Genomic DNA, 26,356 nt, shown 5'->3' with positions numbered 1-26,356 from the left:
GTGTCTCTGACCCCTTAGGCCAAGGGCTGCCCAATGGGAAATGAGTAATTCATTTAATCGCTACTAGTTAAGTTATGATGGATTTGAACCCAATTTGTCTAAAAATCCTTGGGGAAGGGAACAGATTTGCATAATGGTGACTCTGACCCCCGAGGGCCAAAGGGTGGGGCCCAATAGGGGAATAGAGGTAATTCCTTTAAATCGCTACTAGTCATAAGTTTATGAATGGATTTGAACCCAATTGGTCAGAAACATCCTTGGGGGTTTTTAATGGTACTGGTAACTGAGGTATCTGACGACTGTTAGGTCTTTTAATGGTACTGGTAACTGAGGTATCTGACGACTGTTAGGTCTTTAATGGTACTGGTAACTGAGGTATCGGACGACTGTTAGGTTTTTAATGGTACTGGTAACTGAGGTATCTAACGACTGTTAGGTCTTTAATGGTACTGGTAACTGAGGTATCTGACGACTGTTAGGTCTTTAATTGGTACTGGTAACTGAGGTATCTGACGACTGTTAGGTTTTAATGGTACTGGTAACTGAGGTATCTGACGACTGTTAGGTCTTTAATGGTACTGGTAACTGAGGTATCTGACGACTATTAGGTCTTTAATGGTACTGGTAACTGAGGTATCTAACGACTGTTAGGTTTTAATGGTACTGGTAACTGAGGTATCTGACGACTGTTAGGTCTTTAATGGTACTGGGTAACTGAGGTATCTGACGACTGTTAGGGTCTTTAATGGTACTGGTTAACTGAGGTATCTGACGACTGTTAGGTTTTTAATGGACTGGTAACTGAGGTTATCTGAACGACTGTTAGGTCTTTAATGGTACTGGTAACTGAGGTATCGGACGACTGTTAGGTCTTTAATGGTACTGGTAACTGAGGTATCGGACGACTGTTAGGTTTTCAATGGTACTGGTAACTGAGGTATCTGACGACTATTAGGTCTTTAATGGTACTGGTAACTGAGGTATCTGACGACTATTAGGTCTTTAATGGTACTGGTAACTGAAGTATCTGACGACTGTTAGGTCTTTAATGGTACTGGTAACTGAGGTATCTGACGACTGTTAGGTTTTTAATGGTACAGGTAACTGAGGTATCTGACGAAAGGTTTTTAATGGTACTGGTAACTGAGGTATCTGACGACTGTTAGGTCTTTAATGGTACTGGTAACTGAGGTATCGGACGACTGTTAGGTTTTTAATGGTACTGGTAACTGAGGTATCGGACGACTGTTAGGTTTTCAATGGTACTGGTAACTGAGGTATCTGACGACTATTAGGTCTTTAATGGTACTGGTAACTGAGGTATCTGACGACTATTAGGTCTTTAATGGTACTGGTAACTGAAGTATCTGACGACTGTTAGGTCTTTAATGGTACTGGTAACTGAGGTATCTGACGACTGTTAGGTTTTTAATGGTACAGGTAACTGAGGTATCTGACGACTGTTAGGTTTTTAATGGTACTGGTAACTGAGGTATCTGACGTCTGTTAGGTTTTTAATGGTACAGGTAACTGAGGTATCTGACGACTGTTAGGTTTTTAATGGTACTGGTAACTGAGGTATCTGACGTCTGTTAGGTTTTCAATGGTACTGGTAACTGAGGTATCTGAAGATAGGTTTTTAATGGTACTGGTAACTGAGGTATCTGACGTCTGTTAGGTTTTTAATGGTACAGGTAACTGAGGTATCTGACGACTGTTAGGTTTTTAATGGTACTGGTAACTGAGGTATCTGACGTCTGTTAGGTTTTCAATGGTACTGGTAACTGAGGTATCTGAAGATAGGTTTTTAATGGTACTGGTAACTGAGGTATCTGACGACTGTTAGGTTTTTAATGGTACTGGTAACTGAGGTATCTGACGACTGTTAGGTTTTTAATGGTACTGGTAACTGAGGTATCTGACGACTGTTAGGTCTTTAATGGTACTGGTAACTGAGGTATCTGACGATTGTTAGGTCTTTAATGGTACTGGTAACTGAGGTATCTGACGACTGTTAGGTTTTTAATGGTACTGGTAACTGAGGTATCTGACGAAAGATTTTTAATGGTACTGGTAACTGAGGTATCTGACGACTGTTAGGTTTTCAATGGTACTGGTAACTGAGGTATCTGACGACTGTAAGGTTTTTAATGGTACTGGTAACTGAGGTATCGGACGACTGTTAGGTTTTTAATGGTACTGGTAACTGAGGTATCTGACGACTGTTAGGTTTTTAATGGTACTGGTAACTGAGGTATCTGACGACTGTTAGGTCTTTAATGGTACTGGTAACTGAGGTATCTGACGACTGTTAGGTCTTTAATGGTACTGGTAACTGAGGTATCTGACGACTGTAACCTTATAATGAACTGGCAAATATTGTTAACATTTTCTCTTGCAACCCTGTGATATTCTTTTATCTTCAGTTCACATTACTGTTTTGGTCAGGTATTTAATAGCTTTTTATTAGTCCTCTACCTGTCAAACCGGGGAAGGACTATGTTTCCTCTCTGTCTTTATTGTATGTGTACATAACACTAAAGTTTACAACTACTCTAGGGGCTTCGTTCCTTTAGGGATTTTGATCGAACATCTCACAGGTCACTGTTACTATTTTTAGCAGGGACCGGTAGGGGACATGGTATGCATGTTGAAAATTGTACTACGTATACAGGTATAAGTAAGGTATGACTAAGCAGTCATGGTGTTCATGGATAACTGTATGATCCTTGTGTTTGCTCTGAATTCATGTATGTAGCAATTTGTAGAAATTTGGAAATTTTTTAATTAATATTTTTTTCCACGCAATCTATCTAAAACGAAGAACCCTGGTTACTGGGAAACCATGAGTAATTCTGAATTCCTTTGTTTATTGCCCGAACTATGTTGATTTTTTTTTTTTTTATTATTATTTCCACAGGTAAATGGTAAAGATGTGACGGAGGTGACACACCAGGAGGCAGTCATGCTTTTAATATCTCCGACGTATGAAATTAATCTCCGCGTTCGGCACGACCCACCTCCAAGTGGTCTACATGTAGGTGTCATCAGTCTCCTTACCATTGTTCTAACTTAGTTGTGTGGGCACGGTCGTTTTCTGGTAGGACGCAGATCTAGGTGACCAAATGGTAGCTAGTTCAAGCCCAAAGCCCTTGAACAAGATACTTACCATAGCTCTGCTTCTTCCTGTTGACTCGGCTGTAAATGAAATGTGGTAGGACAGTGCAAAAATTGTCATGTGTAAGCTGTGTGGCAGCTACGACTGTATGCTCCCCAGGGAGTTGAGAAGGACATGGGCTGGTTCTTACACGCTGATATTTATAGATAATAATTTGTGAACTGGTTTGAGATGGCTATATCGTGTGATATAGCGGTTTATAAGAACTTCAATCATTAATATTATTATAAGATAAATGTGAATATCTACAGATTTGTCTTGTATTTGTGTGCCTGCTGTAGTATAGCATTTTAACGATGAGATCTTTTGCTGTTATTTCTTAAATCTTTAAATCTTTAGCCAGCCCAATGAATAGATAATACTATGTACTTCTAAATCTGAAATTAGAGATGAAAATAAACAGAATTTTAAAAAATACTAGCATAACTTGATGAAAGATAATGCAATTTATAACTGAATTTTTATCTTAAAGGAAAAAAATTTGAAATAATTTAATTCTCATCTTTATTTCAGGAAATAATTATTTTTAAGCAGCCAGGCGAAAACTTAGGTATGAGTATTAAAGGCGGTGTAAAAAACTATGCCCAAGGATCAGGGGGGAAAGCGGACGAAGGAACATTTATATCTCGGGTAAGATTTAGATTTGTATCCCTTTATTGTGATGCTGTAGATTCCACATATTGTCACATTAATCAATATCTTGGTTTGGTTAAAGTCATATTTCTAAGCATTATTTTTCTGCCTGTGCCATGTAATCTATTTGTCTGGCAATAAGCCTATTCTTGTCTATTAAGTTTCATAAATAAAAAAACCTGAAGAAAACAGAAAAAAAACCATTTGGTTTTCATTATCCTGTAAAATATCCCATAGCTATAGTTATACCAACCATTTGGTTTTCATTATCCTGTAAAATACCCCATAGCTATAGTTATACCAACCATTTGGTTTTCATTATCCTGTAAAATATATCCCATAGCTATAGTTATACCAACCATTTGGTTTTCATTATCCTGTAAAATATATCCCATAGCTATAGTTATACCAACCATTTGGTTTTCATTATCCTGTAAAATATCCCATAGCTATAGTTATACCAACCATTTGGTTTTCATTATCCTGTAAAACACCCCATAGCTATAGTTATACCAACCATTTGGTTTTCATTATCCTGTAAAATACCCCATAGCTATAGTTATACCAGTGGTGGGGATAAGTTGTCACTATGTATAAATAGTTATGTTATCATCATTCTGTATGAAGTGTTTATTTTTTCTAACAGATACATGATCATGGTGCTGTAAGTCGGGATGGCAGACTGAAAACAGGACAGAGGATTCTTGAGGTAGGTCATGACATCTTCAGTACTTCCAAAATTTCTACCCATCCTATAGTGGAGGAGAAACATGATAGACAAATTTACCTAGATTGTTTAAATAAACTAATCTAGGTGTTAGGTTAGAATAAGGCAGTGATGTTAAAGGGTGTGGATGGTGTAACTGACATAACCATGAAGTTATTCACAAAATGAAATGGTACAGGCCCAAGAGGCCTCTTTGCATTAGTAGATTTACTATTAATCATCAATGTGGTATGGATTCGAATGTGTTTTAAATATTTTGCCAACTTAATGATGAAAAAAGTGAGAAATCAGGGGTCCATTGTCAGCTACACGATGCAAAAATCTTGAATTTTGCTCTGAAAAGTCCATGAATTCTGGTCGGCATAGAATTTGAATACAAAAAGCATTACACATCAAACATTACAAGAATAGCTAATGTGAAAGAAAAACCATATTCATTAGGAAAATTTTATTGAAAAGTAAAATTTTATTTCTTGAAATGACCTTGAATGTGATTTAACCAGATCTGTATGCCCCAGGTAGATTTCCAGCAGAATTCACTAGTTAATGCTATTTCAATTTGATCTGTGTACAGGTGAATGGGCAGAGTCTTCTTGGCTCCACACACCAGGAGGCAGTACGGGCATTGCGAAGTGTTGGGGACAAAATGGTGATCATGGTGTGTGATGGGGACGATTCTTCATTGTCGGATGTCCAATCGCCTGACTCACCAAATGCCCCCATGACATTTAAGCCTTCCGAGTCGTCCAACCGTAACTCTGTATCTAGTATCGATGTGGAGGATGAAGAATCAATTATCATCAAAAAGGTAAGTCTGTTTGACAATGGAGCCAGGGGAAATGCTGATTAATATATGTCCCTTTCTCTTGTTAAAAAACAAGTGGATTTTGCTAAAATTTGGATGTGGTGTCAAAGGATTTGATAGATGATTAAAAAAATCTGCTTTGTTTTCAACTTCTAATTCTGATATAGCATTGAAGCTATTTAATGAAATTAACATGCAGATAAAATATTTTTAAACTAATATGAAAATTTTCTTGTTCTTTCAAATTGAGTATCAAGAAGAAATAACTAATTTGCACTACGTAGGCCTGTTGGCATGCTGTAGAATAGCCAAAAGTTGAATTTTAAGTTTACCAGAGTGCATGTTTTTGCTACCAATACCAAACCCGATTTCTCAAAATTAGGAGGAGGGGGATAATTACACTTGTGTTACTCGAAATTTACAAAAGTCTGGGCTGCACAAGTAAGGAAAATAGAGGAAATATGGATATAGCCTGTTTTCAACTGTAAAGCAGGGTAGAAAAAATCACACTGTAAAGCAAGGCAGAAAAATATCACTGTAACAAGACATGTTATTATCTCGATAAAATTATTTGATTATGAATCTGTAAATCAATGCATTTTATAATTGAATTGATTTTTGTCAAGCAATTGTTGAGAAATCGGGACCAGATTAATTAACTTCATGCATGTCTAGAAGGATGTAGCCTTATTTATTAGTGAATTTGTTGCCATTCGCTTGTTGAATGAGATGGTCAGACTCCTGGACCATAAACTGCTATTAAAATGACAAAATAAACTTGTTGCTACAGAATTACTGGATAAAGGTAAATCCTGCAGAACCCTTGTATCTCACCAATATGTCCTAGCTTTACCTTCTTTATTAAACCTAGCTTCATTATTGTATGTTAATATAAACTGCCTTCAACACAACAAAGCACCCCATGTCCCTGTGATAACAACACTTCCTTTATCTACTGTCGATGTCAGATCCCCACGACCCTGTGATAACAACTCTTCCTTTATCTACTGTCGATGTCAGATCCCCACGACCCTGTGATAACCACACTTCCTTTATCTACTGTCGATGTCAGATCCCATGTCCCTGTGATAACAACACTTCCTTTATCTACTTCTGATGTCAACTCCCCATGTCCCTGTGATAACAACTCTTCCTTTATCTACTGTCGATGTCAGATCCCATGTCCCTGTGATAACAACACTTCCTTTATCTACTGTCCATGTCAGATCCCATGTCCCTGTGATAACAAAACTTCCTTTATCTACTGACGATGTCAGCTCCCCATGTCCCTGTGATAACAACTCTTCCTTTATCTACTGTCGATGTCAGATCCCCACGACCCTGTGATAACCACACTTCCTTTATCTACTGACGATGTCAGCTCCCCATGTCCCTGTGATAACAACACTTCCTTTATCTACTATCGATGTCAGATCCCCATGACCCTGTGATAACAACACTTCCTTTATTTACTGTCGATGTCAGCTCCCCATGTCCCTGTGATAACAACACTTTCTTTATCTACTATCGATGTCAGTTCCCCATGTCCCTGTGATAACAACACTTCCTTTATCTACTATCGATGTCAGATCCCCATGACCCTGTGATAACCACACTTCCTTTATTTACTGTCAATGTCAACTCCCCATGTCCCTGTGATAACAACACTTCCTTATCAACTGCTGATGTCAACTCCCCATGTCCCTGTGATAACAACACTTCCTTTATCTACTGACGATGTCAACTCCCCATGTCCCTGTGATAACAACACTTTATCTACTGTCGATGTCAGATCCCATGTCCCTGTGATAACACTTCCTTTATCTACTGTCGGTGTCAACTCCCCATGTCCCTGTGATAACCACACTTCCTTTATCTACTAGCGATGTCAGATCCCATGTCCCTGTGATAACAACACTACCTTTATCTAATGTCGATGTCAGCTCCCCATGACCCTGTGATAACAACACTTCCTTTATCTACTGTCGATGTCACATCCCCATGTCCCTGTGATAACAACACTTCCTTTATCTACTGTCGATGTCAGTTCCCCATGTCCCTGTGATAACAACACTTCCTTTATCTACTGTCAATGTCAGATCCCCATGTCCCTGTGATAACAACACTTCTTTTATTTACTGTCAATGTCAACTCCCCATGTCCCTGTGATAACCACACTTCCTTTATCTACTGTCAATGTCAGATCCCCATGTCCCTGTGATAACAACACTTCCTTTATTTACTGTCAATGTCAGTTCCTCATGACCCTGTGATAACAACACTCCTTTATTTACTGTCAATGTCAGATCCCCATGTCCCTGTGATAACAACACTTCCTTTATCTACTGTCGATGTCAGATCCCCATGTCCCTGTGATAACAACACTTCCTTTATCTACTGTCAATGTCAGATCCCCATGTCCCTGTGATAACAACACTACCTTTATCTACTGTCGATGTTGACTCCCCATGACCCTGTGATAACAACACTCCTTTATCTACTGTCGATGTCAGATCCCCATGTCCCTGTGATAACAACACTTTCTTTATCTACTGTCGATGTCAGATCCCCATGTCCCTGTGATAACCACACTTCCTTTATCTACTGTCAATGTCAGTTCCCCATGTCCCTGTGATAACCACACTTTCTTTATCTACTGTCGATGTCAGATCCCCATGTCCCTATGATAACAACACTTTCTTTATTTACTGTCGATGTCAGATCCCCATGTCCCTGTGATAACAACACTTTCTTTATCCACTGTCGATGTCAGATCCCCATGTCCCTGTGATAACAACACTTCCTTTATCCACTGTCGATGTCAGATCCCCATGTCCCTGTGATAACAACACTTCCTTTATCTACTGTCGATGTCAGCTCCCCATGACCCTGTGATAACAACACTTCCTTTATCTACTGCTGATGTTGACTCCCCATGTCCCTGTGATAACAACACTTCCTTTATCCACTGTCGATGTCAGATCCCCATGTCCCTGTGATAACAACACTTCCTTTATCTACTGTCGATGTCAGATCCTCATGTCCCTGTGATAACAACACTTCCTTTATCTACTGACGATGTCAGATCCCATGTCCCTGTGATAACAACACTTCCTTTATCTACTGTCGATGTCAGCTCCCCATGACTCTTTGATAACAACACTTTCTTTATCAAGTGTCGATGTCAGCTCCCCATGACCCTGTGATAACAACACTTCCTTTATCTACTGCTGATGTTGACTCCCCATGTCCCTGTGATAACAACACTTCCTTTATCCACTGTCGATGTCAGATCCCCATGTCCCTGTGATAACAACACTTTCTTTATCAAGTGTCGATGTCAGATCCCCATGTCCCTGTGATAACAACACTTTCTTTATCAAGTGTCGATGTCAACTCCCCATGTCCCTGTGATAACAACACTTCCTTTATCTACTGTCGGTGTCAACTCCCCATGTCCCTGTGATAACACTTCCTTTATCTACTGTCGGTGTCAACTCCCCATGTCCCTGTGATAACACTTCCTTTATCTACTGTCGGTGTCAACTCCCCATGTCCCTGTGATAACAACACTTCCTGTATCTACTGTCGGTGTCAACTCCCCATGTCCCTGTGATAACACTTCCTTTATCTACTGTCGATGTCAGATCCCATGTCCCTGTGATAACACTTCCTTTATCTACTGTCGGTGTCAACTCCCCATGTCCCTGTGATAACCACACTTCCTTTATCTACTGTCAATGTCAGCTCCCCATGACCCTGTGATAACAACACTTCCTTTATCTACTGTCGATGTCAGATCCCATGTCCCTGTGATAACACTTCCTTTATCTACTGTCGGTGTCAACTCCCCATGTCCCTGTGATAACCACACTTCCTTTATCTACTGTCGGTGTCAACTCCCAATGTCCCTGTGATAACACTTCCTTTATCTACTGTCGGTGTCAACTCCCCATGTCCCTGTGATAACAACACTTCCTTTATCTACTGTCGGTGTCAACTCCCCATGTCCCTGTGATAACAACACTTCCTTTATCTATTGTCGATGTCAGGTCCCATGTCCCTGTGATAACAACACTTCCTTTATCTACTGTCGGTGTCAACTCCCCATGTCCCTGTGATAACACTTCCTTTATCTACTGTCGGTGTCAACTCCCCATGTCCCTGTGATAACAACACTTCCTTTATCTACTGTCGGTGTCAACTCCCCATGTCCCTGTGATAACAACACTTCCTTTATCTACTGTCGATGTCAGGTCCCATGTCCCTGTGATAACAACACTTCCTTTATCTACTGTCGGTGTCAACTCCCCATGTCCCTGTGATAACAACACTTCCTTTATCCACTGTTGATGTCAGCTCCCCATGTCCCTGTGATAACAACACTTCCTTTATCTACTGTCAATGTCAGCTCCCCATGTCCCTGTGATAACAACACTTCCTTTATCTACTGTCGGTGTCAACTCCCCATGTCCCTGTGATAACACTTCCTTTATCTACTGTCGGTGTCAACTCCCCATGTCCCTGTGATAACAGCACTTCCTTTATCTACTGTCGGTGTCAACTCCCCATGTCCCTGTGATAACAACACTTCCTTTATCTACTGTCGATGTCAGCTCCCCATGTCCCTGTGATAACCACATTTTCCCTATCCTTTGTCAATGTTGGCTCCTCATGACCCTGTGATGTCCACACTTCCCTTATCCTGTGTCAGTGTCGAATCCACATGTTCCGGTTTTAACCAATTCAACTTTCCTTATAATTACTTTGACTCACCAAGCAATAATCGCCCGCCCCATGTACAGCGCACTGCATGACACCCTCGTGTTGTTTTGTGTTGTTTAGGAGCAAGATGCAATTGAGGAAGCTCAACGCTGGGAAAAGGAGGAAGAGGAGTTGAGGGTAGGTAGGAGGGAGTCTCCACCTTCCTTGTATATCCATCTACACAGTGTGGATTTTGGGAATTGCTGGTTCCAAAACTAAACCTCCTTTCCAAAACAAGACTTTAAAGCTCACTGGTGATAAATGCCAGTGAGCTTTCGCTCTAGTTTGAGTTGGCCCTTAAAAATTACCAGTCTAGAATTGAAGAAGGAATTTTACCTAAATTTGATAAATGAGAAGGGGCCAAAAATGGGGAAATCTTATGACAATTCATTTAATTGAAATTTTATTATTCCTTCATAGACAGGTTGTTTGGATGACTGGAGTCAACATATTTTCATTAGTATTGGACGTATATTGCTTAAATTGCTAAATCATGTAGAGATGGAATGTCTTGTGTAGAAATTGAATCTTGTGCTCCACTCTTTACAGAGTTGTGGCCCTTTGTTTGTATTCTTAATCGTAAATTAACCTGATTTACCCAAGGTATCCCTTCCAAGGGGTTGACTATATTAATGAAGAGGATTTCTCTGGGGTGGGGCTAAACCAACTTGTCTATAATATGTTTATGTACAACATTTGTCTGTCCATCCTCCCTCTGTACAACATCAGTACCACTTACTGAAAGAGATTCACTGAAGCTTATTTGTCCTCTCATTTTAACTTTTTCTGAACATTTTCCTCAGGGATGGGTTCCCCTGGACTAGCTATACTAACTGGTTTATCATTTCCTGATTTCTACAAAGAAAGTTGTTTTACATAGATCAATTCTTGTTTTGTGGATGACCTTGACATGCATGTTAAAATTTCAAGGTCAAAAGTAAAATTGGAACCAAATTAACACAAAGTTACTGCTTTGCTAAATAACTGAGTTTTCCTAATTGCATGACTTTTGATGTTGTCTCTTCACATTTCACTAATGCTAGAACAGAAGTCTAGGTCACACCATTAATTAGAAGTTAGAATGCCAAAGGATACCTTTGTTTTCATTACATTTTTTCTTCAGGTTACTGAGTATGTACAAACATCAACACAAATATTTACTCAGGAAACTATAATATTTAAATAAATATATATACAATGTTTATATATAATGCTCATACAGTGTAAATGATATTTTCATAGTTGGCCAAATTGTATTGGTCCAAGTGTGTTTACTCGGCACCTGAAGGGATATGTATCATTTGTGGTGAATTGTTTTTTTTCCTGAAAAGACAGAAAATGTCTTGTGTATACACCTGTGGTCATATTAAGTTGATGATCTTCAGAATAAGCTGTTAATGGAGCGAGAAGAAGCTTTGAAGGATGAAAGTCATCTGCCCGACGACAACCAGAATACAGAATTCTGCACCACTACACTAGTGAGTCTCCTTACCTTGTTTATCTGACAGTTACCCCATGTCTGGTTACCTTGTTTATCTGACAGTAACCCCTTGTCTGGTTACCTTGTTTATCTGACAGTAACCCCATGTCTGGTTACTTTGTTTATCTGACAGTAACCCCATGTCAAGTTACCTTGTTTATCTGACAATAACCCCATGTCTGGTTACCTTGTTTATCTGACAATAACCCCATGTCTGGTTACCTTGTTTATCTGACAGTTACCCCATGTCAAGTTACCCTGTTTATCTGACAGTTACCCCATGTCTGGTTACCTTGTTTATCTGACAATAACCCCATGTCAAGTTACCTTGTTTATCTGACAGTAACCCCATGTCTGGTTACCTTGTTTATCTGACAATAACCCCATGTCTGGTTACCTTGTTTATCTGACAATTACCCCATGTCTGGTTACCTTGTTAATCTGACAATAACCCCATGTCTGGTTACCTTGTTTATCTGATAATAACCCCATGTCTGATTACCTTGTTTATCTGACAGTAACCCCATGTCTGGTTACCTTGTTTATCTGACAGTAACCCCATGTCTGGTTACCTTGTTAATCTGACAATAACCCCATGTCTGGTTACCTTGTTTATCTGACAGTTACCCCATGTCAAGTTACCTTGTTTATCTGACAGTTACCCCATGTCTGGTTACCTTGTTTATCTGACAGTTACCCCATGTCTGGTTACCTTGTTTATCTGACAATAACCCCATGTCTGGTTACTTTGTTTATCTGACAGTTACCCCATGTCTGGTTACCTTGTTTATCTGACAGTAACCCCATGTCAAGTTACCCTGTTAATCTGACAATAACCCCATGTCTGGTTACCTTGTTTATCTGACAGTTACCCCATGTCTGGTTACCTTGTTTATCTGACAGTAACCCCATGTCTGGTTACCTTGTTAATCTGACAATAACCCCATGTCTGGTTACCTTGTTTATCTGACAGTAACCCCATGTCTGGTTACTTTGTTTATCTGACAATAACCCCATGTATGGTTACCTTGTTTATCTGACAATAACCCCATGTCTGGTTACCTTGTTTATCTGACAGTAACCCCATGTCTGGTTACCTTGTTTATCTGACAGTTACCCCATGTCTGGTTACCTTGTTTATCTGACAATAACCCCATGTCTTGTTGCCTTGTTTATCTGACAGTAACCCCATGTCTGGTTACCTTGTTTATCTGACAGTTACCCCATGTCTGGTTACCTTGTTTATCTGACAGTAACCCCATGTCAAGTTACCCTGTTTATCTGACAGTAACCCCATGTCTGGTTACCTTGTTTATCTGACAGTTACCCCATGTCAGGTTACCTTGTTTATCTGACAGTAACCCCATGTCAAGTTACCTTGTTTATCTGATAATAACCCCATGTCTGGTTACCTTGTTTATCTGACAGTTACCCCATGTCTGGTTACCTTGTTTATCTGACAGTTACCCCATGTCTGGTTACCTTGTTTATCTGACAGTAACCCCATGTCTGGTTACCTTGTTTATCTGACAATAACCCCATGTCTGGTTACCTTGTTTATCTGACAGTTACCCCATGTCTGGTTACCTTGTTTATCTGACAGTAACCCCATGTCTGGTTACCTTGTTTATCTGACAGTAACCCCATGTCTGGTTACCTTGTTTATCTGACAATAACCACATGTCTGGTTACCTTGTTTATCTGACAATAACCCCATGTCTGGTTACCTTGTTTATCTGACAGTTACCCCATGTCTGGTTACCTTGTTTATCTGACAGTTACCCCATGTCTGGTTACCTTGTTTATCTGACAGTAACCCCATGTCAAGTTACCTTGTTTATCTGACAGTTACCCCATGTCTGGTTACCTTGTTTATCTGACAGTTACCCCATGTCTGGTTACCTTGTTTATCTGACAGTAACCCCATGTCAAGTTACCTTGTTTATCTGACAGTTACCCCATGTCTGGTTACCTTGTTTATCTGACAATAACCCCATGTCTGGTTACCTTGTTTATCTGACAGTTACCCCATGTCTGGTTACCTTGTTTATCTGACAGTTACCCCATGTCAAGTTACCTTGTTTATCTGACAGTAACCCCATGTCTGGTTACCTTGTTTATCTGACAGTAACAGTGACAGTATGAGCATACTTACAATACAATTCTTGGTTTGATGGTTATCAAAAATTTGATAAGTTAACTTATTACATGTTTATGGTGACTGTGTTGAATTGTTACAGTAATCAATTTAACATTCATGATGGCCAGAAGGTTAAAATTGGGAATATTTACCTTGGTGGTTTTGATTGTAGTGATCTTAAGTTCTGATGAAATGATCTTGAACTATCCTCCTTGTCTGAGATTAAGATTTATAAATGAATTTCTGTATAATTTATATTCCCCATTGTGTTTTCAATGATGATTTAAACAATGCTTAAGAGAGTACACCCTCAGAGAAACTATTTGTGTGTTTAAAGACCTCAGAAACTGTGATGAAACAAGTGCCTCAGGAAAAGCCACCGGTCGCCAAAAAACCGGATGTGGTGCCAGTGGTAAGTACTACTACTTAATAGCTTTGTTGTCTTACAATAAAGGACAGTATTGTTATCTATTTCGTTGTCTCATACATCACAGTAATCATCTTGTTTGTCACCACCGGAATAATTCCAACAGGTTAATTATGACAGAGAAGGGAGATTATAATTGAAACGAAAAAAAAACAATGGGCCCTCGTTATTTACTGTTGGCGTAATTATAGTAGGATACTTCATCATCATCATCATCATCATATTCTCCAACGTCATCATCACCGCTGTCTCCATCATCCTCAGTCATCATCATCATATTGACTGGCTTGTTGTAATCCGCTGTGTTGTGAGAAGGAACTACTTGATATTGGACTTGGGTTGTTTGTAGACAATCAGATTCTTACATACTTTCTTTAAAAAGATAATAAGGACAGGTTTGGTTCTAAATTTTAAACCATCAGGCCTTTAATCCTTTTAAAACATTAATGGGATAACAGAGCTCAAAATGGATATTTTTACCAGGTGGCCTATTTGGCTACCAAGTCATAAAATCTAGGCAGCAATAGGAAAAGGTAGTTGCCTGGCCTAGTTGTCTTAAATTTGAAAAAAAAATCTTTTACTTCTTTAGCTCAGTATAACATCTCTGCAACTTTTTCGGTCATGAACATCATTTTAGCATTGACTGTAACCTTAGAAAGATTAACCAAATCGCAAATTTACACAATTATTTTAGTGGCCATGCAGGCGCCTTATAGGTCAATAACACATCACCAATGGTGAATTTAAGGTGCCATGGCCTCTAAAATAGGTGCCACTTTGAGACCTGTGATAGAGCATTTATCAGATTTGTTCAGTGTGCCTGGATCAACTTTGATAGTTTCAAGATGAGTGCTACAAGCCCAGTGGGCCTCTTGCTTATAAGTGTTATACTGTAAACACTTACACATATATTTTGCTTCATCACTAACATCTCCTGCTCTACTGATAACATTGTTATGTCTCTACTTTATGGTTTACATTGCTTTCCATATGACAAATCCATAATCTCTTTCCATCCTTACTCCCTGGGTATATTAACATTTCATGATGCTCCGAGTATTGTCTAGTACCTGTACAGGTATGAACCATGTGATCAAGATGTGTCAGAAATTTTGTAGTCATATTCTCATTGTCAGTTGAAATTATATGACGAAAATGCTTAATGGTCACTTGCTATAATCTCTAAACCACCACTTGCTATAATCTCTAAACCACCACTTGCTATAATCTCTAAACCACCACTTGCTGTAATCTCTAAACCACCACTTACTGTATTCTCTAAACCACCATTTGCTGTAATCTCCAAACCATCACTTGCTGTCCCTTCTAAATCATCACTTGTAATACTCTCTAAACAGTCACTTCCGATATCGGTAGATGTTCACTTGCTATAGTCTCTGATCAGTCACATGCTATAATCTCTAAACAGTTAACTGTATCACTCTATAAATGACACAGTACCCTCTAAATGGTCTCTTGAATTCTCTCTAAACGGTCAGTTGTAATATTCTCTAAGCATACCCTTACAATACCCCAGATTTAACATTCAAACAAGTTATCACTTAATAACTGAACTATTTACCAATTCAGTAGATACGTATATTTATTTGGTTAAAAAAATGTACCTCCAAACAAACACTGGTGTGTTCCTTCCCAAGCTTTGTTGGTCTGATTTTATTGGAAATAATTTTAACACATTTAGAAATTGTTTCCCCAAACATATTCTCCACAACTTCATGTCCTTTTATTTTTTTAAACATTTTCATTTGCAACCTCCATTTCATACCATAGATTCATGCATGTTTAATTTTCTAAGTTGAAAAGTTGTCTGGTGTGATTTCCTTTATATTGATTATAGCTAGGTAGACATACAAATACATATTGTCTATATCATGGAATGACATTCTGTTTCACTAGAATACTATTTTTTCAATCCTATTATAGATAATTATTTTTACTGGTATTAATAGTAATTATGAAGCCTGTAATTAAAGCATGTTGTTTCAGTTCAGAGATATTCTGTCAGTTTTTTTCCTCCTCATTAAGTAATTTGATGAATGCATCTTTTTTATGTCACAAAAAAAATTCTTTTGCTTTGAATTCTGCAATATGATTGATGCATGTATTTTCTTTTTAATAGTGATAAATGATTTACTCTGCGGATCATACGATATGACTAGTGCATGTAAATCGTGATCCTATTTCAGGGCTTTGTCTAGCATGTATCTACCGGGTAAACATCAAGTCCTTTGTTTCCTTGTTTATCTATTATCCATAAAATACATTATTCTAATTGAAGTGAATAAAAGTATAAGATTATTACAAATACAAGATGAAAAATTCTAAAATAGATTTCTGTTAAAAGTTATGTAAATTATAAAAAATCATACATTAAACAAATTTCAAAAAAGGGAAAAAGTATTAACAAAAATGTTTTTATTTGTATTTACCCTATTTCTACCCTATTTTTACAAAATTAATCTCAAGTTTTGGGGTTGATTGTTGATATCATCTATAACAGATCAAACATCCACTATTACGGCCTTTCGGCGGATGTCTTCTTCAGAGATCCAAAGCAGCTAGAGAAAGCCCTGTTATTTTTGCTGCTTGAATGACTTTTGATTGACGAATGTGAAGTCATGCATGAATTTTCAGTTTTTCCTTGTTTTCTCTAACCTTATTTCCTATTAGCCTGCTCCAAAGCCAGTAATGCCACCCAAAAGGCCACCGGTGCCGCCAAAACCAAGCCATATTGTTCGGCATGACGACAAGGCCTCGGCTAATATCGACCCGGTTAAACAATCACGCTTACCATCTGCTAGCAAGGTAAAATGGCCGAAATTTGCTTGGTGATAACAACATCAGAGTGTTCTATTGTGTTGGTTTATTGCAGTGTTGTTGTTTTTGTTAAAAGAAGTTTTCTTTTTCTTTTTGTGCATTATTTATTTTTCATTTATTTGTTTTCATTATTCAAAGTGAATGACAGCCAAATGTTTTACAACTTTTAATAAGATACTAATTAGGTGAAGACATAAAGGTCCAGTAACTTATAAACCTTGCAGCATTTAGTCTCCTATTTTAACTAGAGATTCTGTCTGTTAATGCCCCAGTAAAAAGAATGTTATAATGCAAGATAATTATGTAACAGCTCACTAAGAAAGTGGACTTAATCTACAATCACTAACTGCATGTATGTCAGATCAGATTACAAAAATGTGAAAAAATTAATTTTGACGTTTCCCAACAAACCCTAATAAAACTCCACAAAATTATTTTGGGCCGAAACTTAGCCCAAGCTATCTACTCTCTGCAATAAAGTGTCTTTCCACTGCAATAAAGTGTCTTTCCACTGCAATAAAGTGTCTTTCCTAAAAAGGATATAGCTTTTTTTTCCAGATATTTAATATCTATATATAATTCTGAAATGTTTATTTGTATGTCTTACGAGGCTTTCAGCGCGAGCTTATCAATATCAAGCACAGATTTAGATATAGTTTCTTTAAACTAAATATCAATATATACTTCTAACACTGACTAAAGCTAACTTATCAAGCACAGATTTACCACTATAACATGCTTCTGAGACTAAATTGGGGGCGGGGGTGAATCACCAGGGGTGGGGCTGTCTGTTGTATCTATAATAATATATAGTCACCAGAATGAAGGGGATGTCTGATATATGATAGGATAACATTGTCACCAGTAGGGGTGGGGATGTCTGATGTATCTAGGATAACATTGTCACCAGTAGGGGTGGGGATGTCTGATGTATGATAGGATAACATTGTCACCAGTAGGGGTGGGGATGTCTGATGTATCTAGGATAACATTGTCACCAGTAGGGGTGGGGATGTCTGATGTATCTAGGATAACATTGTCACCAGTAGGGGTGGGGATGTCTGATGTATGATAGGATAACATTGTCACCAGTAGGGGTGGGGATGTCTGATGTATCTAGGATAACATGGTCACCAGGAGGGTTGGGGATGTCTGATGTATGATAGGATAACATGGTCACCAGTAGGGGTGGGGATGTCTGATGTATCTAGGATAACATGGTCACCAGGAGGGGTGGGGATGTCTGATGTATCTAGGATAACATTGTCACCAGTAGGGGTGGGGATGTCTGATGTATCTAGGATAACATTGTCACCAGTAGGGGTGGGGATGTCTGATGTGTCTAGGATAACATGGTCACCAGTAGGGGTGGGGATGTCTGATGTATGATAGGATAACATTGTCACCAGTAGGGGTGGGGATGTCTGATGTATCTAGGATAACATTGTCACCAGTAGGGGTGGGGATGTCTGATGTATGATAGGATAACATTGTCACCAGTAGGGGTCGGGATGTCCGATGTATCTAGGATAACATGGTCACCAGTAGGGGTGGGGATGTCTGATGTATCTAGGATAACATTGTCACCAGTAGGGGTGGGGATGTCTGATGTATGATAGGATAACATTGTCACCAGTAGGGGTGGGGATGTCTGATGTATCTAGGATAACATTGTCACCAGTAGGGGTGGGGATGTCTGATGTATCTAGGATAACATTGTCACCAGTAGGGGTGGGGATGTCTGATGTATCTAGGATAACATTGTCACCAGTAGGGGTGGGGATGTCTGATGTATGATAGGATAACATTGTCACCAGTAGGGGTGGGGATGTCTGATGTATCTAGGATAACATTGTCACCAGTAGGGGTGGGGATGTCTGATGTATGATGGGATAACATGGTCACCAGTAGGGGTGGGGATGTCTGATGTATCTAGGATAACATTGTCACCAGTAGGGGTGGGGATGTCTGTTGTATGATAGGATAACATTGTCACCAGTAGGGGTGGGGATGTCTGATGTATGATAGGATAACATGGTCACCAGTAGGGGTGGGGATGTCTGATGTATCTAGGATAACATTGTCACCAGTAGGGGTGGGGATGTCTGTTGTATGATAGGATAACATGGTCACCAGTAGGGGTGGGGATGTCTGATGTATCTAGGATAACATTGTCACCAGTAGGGGTGGGGATGTCTGATGTATCTAGGATAACATGGTCACCAGTAGGGGTGGGGATGTCTGATGTATCTAGGATAACATTGTCACCAGTAGGGTGGGGATGTCTGATGTATCTAGGATAACATGGTCACCAGTAGGGGTGGGGATGTCTGATGTATCTAGGATAACATTGTCACCAGTAGGGGTGGGGATGTCTGATGTATGATAGGATAACATTGTCACCAGTAGGGGTGGGGATGTCTGATGTATGATAGGATAACATTGTCACCAGTAGGGGTGGGGATGTCTGATGTATCTAGGATAACATGGTCACCAGTAGGGGTGGGGATGTCTGATGTATCTAGGATAACATTGTCACCAGTAGGGGTGGGGATGTCTGATGTATCTAGGATAACATTGTCACCAGTAGGGGTGGGGATGTCTGATGTATCTAGGATAACATGGTCACCAGTAGGGGTGGGGATGTCTGATGTATGATAGGATAACATTGTCACCAGTAGGGGTGGGGATGTCTGATGTATCTAGGATAACATTGTCACCAGGAGGGGTGGGGATGTCTGATGTATCTAGGATAACATTGTCACCAGTAGGGGTGGGGATGTCTGATGTATGATAGGATAACATTGTCACCAGTAGGGGTGGGGATGTCTGATGTATCTAGGATAACATGGTCACCAGTAGGGGTGGGGATGTCTGATGTATCTAGGATAACATTGTCACCAGTAGGGGTGGGGATGTCTGATGTATGATAGGATAACATGGTCACCAGTAGGGGTGGGGATGTCTGATGTATCTAGGATAACATGGTCACCAGGAGGGGTGGGGATGTCTGATGTATCTAGGATAACATTGTCACCAGTAGGGGTGGGGATGTCTGATGTGTCTAGGATAACATGGTCACCAGTAGGGGTGGGGATGTCTGATGTATGATAGGATAACATTGTCACCAGTAGGGGTGGGGATGTCTGATGTATCTAGGATAACATTGTCACCAGTAGGGGTGGGGATGTCTGATGTATGATAGGATAACATTGTCACCAGTAGGGGTCGGGATGTCCGATGTATCTAGGATAACATGGTCACCAGTAGGGGTGGGGATGTCTGATGTATCTAGGATAACATTGTCACCAGTAGGGGTGGGGATGTCTGATGTATGATAGGATAACATTGTCACCAGTAGGGGTGGGGATGTCTGATGTATCTAGGATAACATTGTCACCAGTAGGGGTGGGGATGTCTGATGTATGATAGGATAACATTGTCACCAGTAGGGGTGGGGATGTCTGATGTATCTAGGATAACATTGTCACCAGTAGGGGTGGGGATGTCTGATGTATCTAGGATAACATTGTCACCAGTAGGGGTGGGGATGTCTGATGTATGATGGGATAACATGGTCACCAGTAGGGGTGGGGATGTCTGATGTATCTAGGATAACATTGTCACCAGTAGGGGTGGGGATGTCTGATGTATCTAGGATAACATTGTCACCAGTAGGGGTGGGGATGTCTGATGTATGATAGGATAACATTGTCACCAGTAGGGGTGGGGATGTCTGATGTATCTAGGATAACATTGTCACCAGTAGGGGTGGGGATGTCTGATGTATGATAGGATAACATTGTCACCAGTAGGGGTGGGGATGTCTGATGTATCTAGGATAACATTGTCACCAGTAGGGGTGGGGATGTCTGATGTATCTAGGATGACATTGTCACCAGTAGGGGTGGGGATGTCTGATGTATCTAGGATAACATGGTCACCAGTAGGGGTGGGGATGTCTGATGTATCTAGGATAACATTGTCACCAGTAGGGGTGGGGATGTCTGATGTATGATAGGATAACATTGTCACCAGTAGGGGTGGGGATGTCTGATGTATCTAGGATAACATTGTCACCAGTAGGGGTGGGGATGCCGATGTATCTAGGATAACATTGTCACCAGTAGGGGTGGGGATGTCTGATGTATGATAGGATAACATTGTCACCAGTAGGGGTGGGGATGTCTGATGTACCTAGGATAACATTGTCACCAGTAGGGGTGGGGATGTCTGTTGTATCTAGGATAACATTGTCACCAGTAGGGGTGGGGATGTCTGATGTATGATAGGATAACATTGTCACCAGTAGGGGTGGGGATGTCTGATGTATCTAGGATAACATTGTCACCAGTAGGGGTGGGGATGTCTGATGTATGATAGGATAACATTGTCACCAGTAGGGGTGGGGATGTCTGATGTATCTAGGATAACATTGTCACCAGTAGGGTGGGGATGTCTGATGTATCTAGGATAACATTGTCACCAGTAGGGGTGGGGATGTCTGATGTATGATAGGATAACATTGTCACCAGTAGGGGTGGGGATGTCTGATGTATCTAGGATAACATGGTCACCAGTAGGGGTGGGGATGTCTGATGTATCTAGGATAACATTGTCACCAGTAGGGGTGGGGATGTCTGATGTATCTAGGATAACATTGTCACCAGTAGGGGTGGGGATGTCTGATATATGATAGGATAACATTGTCACCAGTAGGGGTGGGGATGTCTGTTGTATGATAGGATAACATTGTCACCAGTAGGGGTGGGGATGTCTGTTGTATGATAGGATAACATTGTCACCAGTAGGGGTGGGGAAGTCTGATGTATGATAGGATAACATTGTCACCAGTAGGGGTGGGGATGTCTGATGTATGATAGGATAACATAGTCACCAGTAGGGTGGGGATGTCTGATGTATCTAGGATAACACTGTCACCAGTAGGGGTGGGGATGTCTGATGTATGATAGGATAACATTGTCACCAGTAGGGGTGGGGATGTCTGATGTATCTAGGATAACATTGTCACCAGTAGGGGTGGGGATGTCTGATGTATCTAGGATAACACTGTCACCAGTAGGGGTGGGGATGTCTGTTGTATGATAGGATAACATTGTCACCAGTAGGGGTGGGGATGTCTGATGTATCTAGGATAACATTGTCACCAGTAGGGGTGGGGATGTCTGATGTATGATAGGATAACATTGTCACCAGTAGGGGTGGGGATGTCTGTTGTATCTAGGATAACATTGTCACCAGTAGGGGTGGGGATGTCTGATGTATGATAGGATAACATAGTCACCAGTAGGGGTGGGGATGTCTGTTGTATGATAGGATAACATTGTCACCAGTAGGGGTGGGGATGTCTGATGTATGATAGGATAACATAGTCACCAGTAGGGGTGGGGATGTCTGATGTATGATAGGATAACATTGTCACCAGTAGGGGTGGGGATGTCTGATGTATGATAGGATAACATGGTCACCAGTAGGGGTGGGGATGTCTGTTGTATGATAGGATAACATTGTCACCAGTAGGGGTGGGGATGTCTGATGTATGATAGGATAACATAGTCACCAGTAGGGGTGGGGATGTCTGATGTATCTAGGATAACATTGTCACCAGTAGGGGTGGGGATGTCTGATGTATGATAGGATAACATTGTCACCAGTAGGGGTGGGGATGTCTGATGTATGATAGGATAACATAGTCACCAGTAGGGGTGGGGATGTCTGATGTATCTAGGATAACATTGTCACCAGTAGGGGTGGGGATGTCTGATGTATGATAGGATAACACTGTCACCAGTACGGGTGGGGATGTCTGATGTATCTAGGATAACATGGTCACCAGTAGGGGTGGGGATGTCTGTTGTATGATAGGATAACATTGTCACCAGTAGGGGTGGGGATGTCTGTTGTATGATAGGATAACATTGTCACCAGGAGGGGTGGGGATGTCTGATGTATCTAGGATGACATTGTCACCAGTAGGGGTGGGGATGTCTGATGTATCTAGGATAACATTGTCACCAGTAGGGTGGGGATGTCTGATGTATCTAGGATAACATTGTCACCAGTAGGGGTGGGGATGTCTGATATATGATAGGATAACATTGTCACCAGTAGGGGTGGGGATGTCTGATGTATCTAGGATGACATTGTCACCAGTAGGGGTGGGGATGTCTGATGTATCTAGGATAACATTGTCACCAGTAGGGGTGGGGATGTCTGATGTATCTAGGATAACATGGTCACCAGTAGGGGTGGGGATGTCTGATGTATCTAGGATAACATTGTCACCAGTAGGGGTGGGGATGTCTGATGTATGATAGGATAACATTGTCACCAGTAGGGGTGGGGATGTCTGATGTATGATAGGATAACATTGTCACCAGTAGGGGTGGGGATGTCTGATGTATGATAGGATAACATTGTCACCAGTAGGGGTGGGGATGTCTGATGTGTCTAGGATGACATTGTCACCAGTAGGGGTGGGGATGTCTGATGTATCTAGGATAACATTGTCACCAGTAGGGGTGGGGATGTCTGATGTGTCTAGGATAACATTGTCACCAGTAGGGGTGGGGATGTCTGATGTATGATAGGATAACATTGTCACCAGTAGGGGTGGGGATGTCTGATGTGTCTAGGATAACATTGTCACCAGTAGGGGTGGGGATGTCTGATGTATGATAGGATAACATGGTCACCAGTAGGGGTGGGGATGTCTGATGTATCTAGGATGACATTGTCACCAGTAGGGGTGGGGATGTCTGATGTATCTAGGATAACATTGTCACCAGTAGGGGTGGGGATGTCTGATGTATGATAGGATAACATTGTCACCAGTAGGGGTGGGGATGTCTGTTGTATGATAGGATAACATTGTCACCAGTAGGGGTGGGGATGTCTGATGTATCTAGGATAACATTGTCACCAGTAGGGGTGGGGATGTCTGATGTATCTAGGATAACATTGTCACCAGCAGGGTTAGGGATGTTTGATGCGTCGAGGGTGACATGATTTAACCCCAGAATGTAGTCAGTCAACAGCTATAAAACGTAATGGTCATAAAGCTAGACTGTGATATGAGATGTCTAACAAAGTCCTTCCATCACATCTGTCAGACTAAAATCAATATTTGAGGCAACTCTGCTTCATTCTGGTGATAAGAGAAAGGAATGCCGTGATGCTGCCAATTATTTGATTTGTTTGAATAGAACAAATGGACAAAAATTGTTTTGAGGATAAAATTTATTTGTACTCTATGTTATTATTAAATAGTATTTTGTTGATTCTCAATATTATGTTGATTAAATATGATTGATTGAAATAATTGGAAAATTAAAAAAAAAAAAAAAAAATAAGAAGAGCAACATCAAACTGTATTCTTCCATTTAGAAATATGTTTTGATAGAAAAAAAAAAGATTTACATCAATATTTGATGCAACATATTCATTGTCTCAAACATTTAAGAAATATCTGAACAGATGGGCTGTTATATGTTGATTATCGTCATGGAAACCAATATGATCAATGCCCACTCAATGGGGAGTTAAAATGTCATATTACACATGATCCAAACAGCATTAGGCACATTAATTAAAATTCCTAACAAAGTCAGTTATTGATCTATTTACAATGTCTGACTCATGTGTACATTTGATGCACATGGCTTTGTTGCAATGCTAAAATTTGCATTTGAAATAAGAAATGGTTACATTTGTGACAAAATATCAACTAGCAACTACTTTTATGAGATTATCGGTTTTTGTCTTAATAGGATTAAAAATAACATGAATAAATGATGTTTTCACTACAAGAACATCATAACTATTTAGAAATTGTGTAGCTATAAACATGCAGTATATGGGAGGGGCAGTAAAAGGGCCACACATAGGCTCCTCAGCTGTGGTTTAGGGTAGTCACACATAGGCTCATCACAGTCAGTTCTCATTAGGGGACTCGGAAAAGAATTGATGTGGTACTGAACACCAAGAGAGCAATATGCAGGTTTGTCAAATTTTCATTTTAATGGGTGTTGAAAGAACAGTTATAACATATAAACAATTGTTTAATTATAGTATTGACAATTGTTGATATGAATTTTGTATTAACAGGTTTGTTTCTCAAAATTTCTGAATTGTTAAACATTAAGCATCATTTCTTTTAGAGACAATACCTGACAAATATAATACAGTCCATATCATTTCTACTGATCCACAGGTAATATGTCATAGAGGGGAGTGAAAACAGATTTGGCCAGAAACAAAATAGCTGTCAACATTACATCTCACATTACATTTAAATACTTTCTCTACAATTTACTTAAATGATTGTAAATAAAGGATTTCGAGTAGTGAAAGGATTTCGAGTAGTGAAGATTTTTATTTAGATAAGCATACATGCCATATTTTTGGGAGACCAATAAGGGAGATTGATGATTATTTTAAGGGAATTTTGCCTAAAATAAGGGAGATTTGTGCGCGACATAAATATCAACATTTTTACTCAATTTTTTAGCAATTAACTAATTTTGAAAGTGATAAAGAATATTTGTATTTATTTTAGATATTAATCATATTGTATATGCAAACAACAAAAAGTTGTATAAGGTAAAAAATGCAATAAGTATACATTCAGATTCTGATGATATGAATTTTTTTTCCGATTTTTTTTATGCAACACAAAAAGTTTCACAGCTTTATGCATATTGCATAACAGCATTTGAAAAGGGTATATTATAATTACATGTAGCTAAAGATTAAGACAAGCAAGTTATTCATTTATCAGTTTGGATTTTCTTAAAAATAGAAAGCTTGATCCACTCTGAGGGAACACATCAGTTGTAAAAATCACCATGAAATGTCCTGTGGGATACCTTATGTTGGACCATTTAGATATAAAAATATTCCAAGTGTGCAAGTGTATACATGAAATTATGAGAACGGAAGATGTTAATGTTAGGAGACTGCAGTAAATCTTATCACGTTCATTCTAGATTTTGTATATTGTCTCTGTCATGGACTGTACAGTCATTGTAAACACCATGATTGACCACTTTGTAACGACCAACAGATGTGCTAATTTTGATAGTTTTCTAAAAGAAAATATCGGATTTCATCTTGCTATCACTGATCAACGATACACATGGTAAATGAAAAACACGTGTGATTTTGCGTCTGACCAGACTGAGACTCTGTATCAATTATCATCATCAAAGTATGGTCCTAAAAGAAAACAAACCATGATTCAAGTCTGTTAGCTAAGGGGGTTAAAGTTGTTTGTAAACGACTTGCCTTTATTTCATGGTGATAGATATTATAGCGCAAACATTACACTAGCCAGAGCTTCGTG

General features: G+C 39.7%; 1 protein-coding gene across 1 annotated transcript in view; it reads left to right on the top strand.

Annotated features, from left to right (window-relative positions):
• LOC117316319 (protein scribble homolog) overlaps positions 1-26,356 on the top strand; it is a 150,845-nt gene that overhangs the window by 96,287 nt on the left and 28,202 nt on the right. The window contains exons 28-37 of the mRNA XM_033870859.1: positions 19-44; positions 394-403; positions 2,921-3,037; positions 3,692-3,808; positions 4,458-4,520; positions 5,113-5,346; positions 10,189-10,245; positions 11,493-11,585; positions 14,065-14,139; positions 16,846-16,980. Coding sequence (XP_033726750.1) covers positions 19-44; positions 394-403; positions 2,921-3,037; positions 3,692-3,808; positions 4,458-4,520; positions 5,113-5,346; positions 10,189-10,245; positions 11,493-11,585; positions 14,065-14,139; positions 16,846-16,980 — 927 coding nt within the window. The remainder of the gene's footprint in view (positions 1-18; positions 45-393; positions 404-2,920; positions 3,038-3,691; positions 3,809-4,457; positions 4,521-5,112; positions 5,347-10,188; positions 10,246-11,492; positions 11,586-14,064; positions 14,140-16,845; positions 16,981-26,356) is intronic.

Source organism: Pecten maximus, chromosome 18 (genome assembly GCF_902652985.1).
Source record: "Pecten maximus chromosome 18, xPecMax1.1, whole genome shotgun sequence".
Taxonomy (NCBI): domain Eukaryota; kingdom Metazoa; phylum Mollusca; class Bivalvia; order Pectinida; family Pectinidae; genus Pecten; species Pecten maximus.
This window is presented reverse-complemented; position numbering and strand designations above follow the sequence as displayed.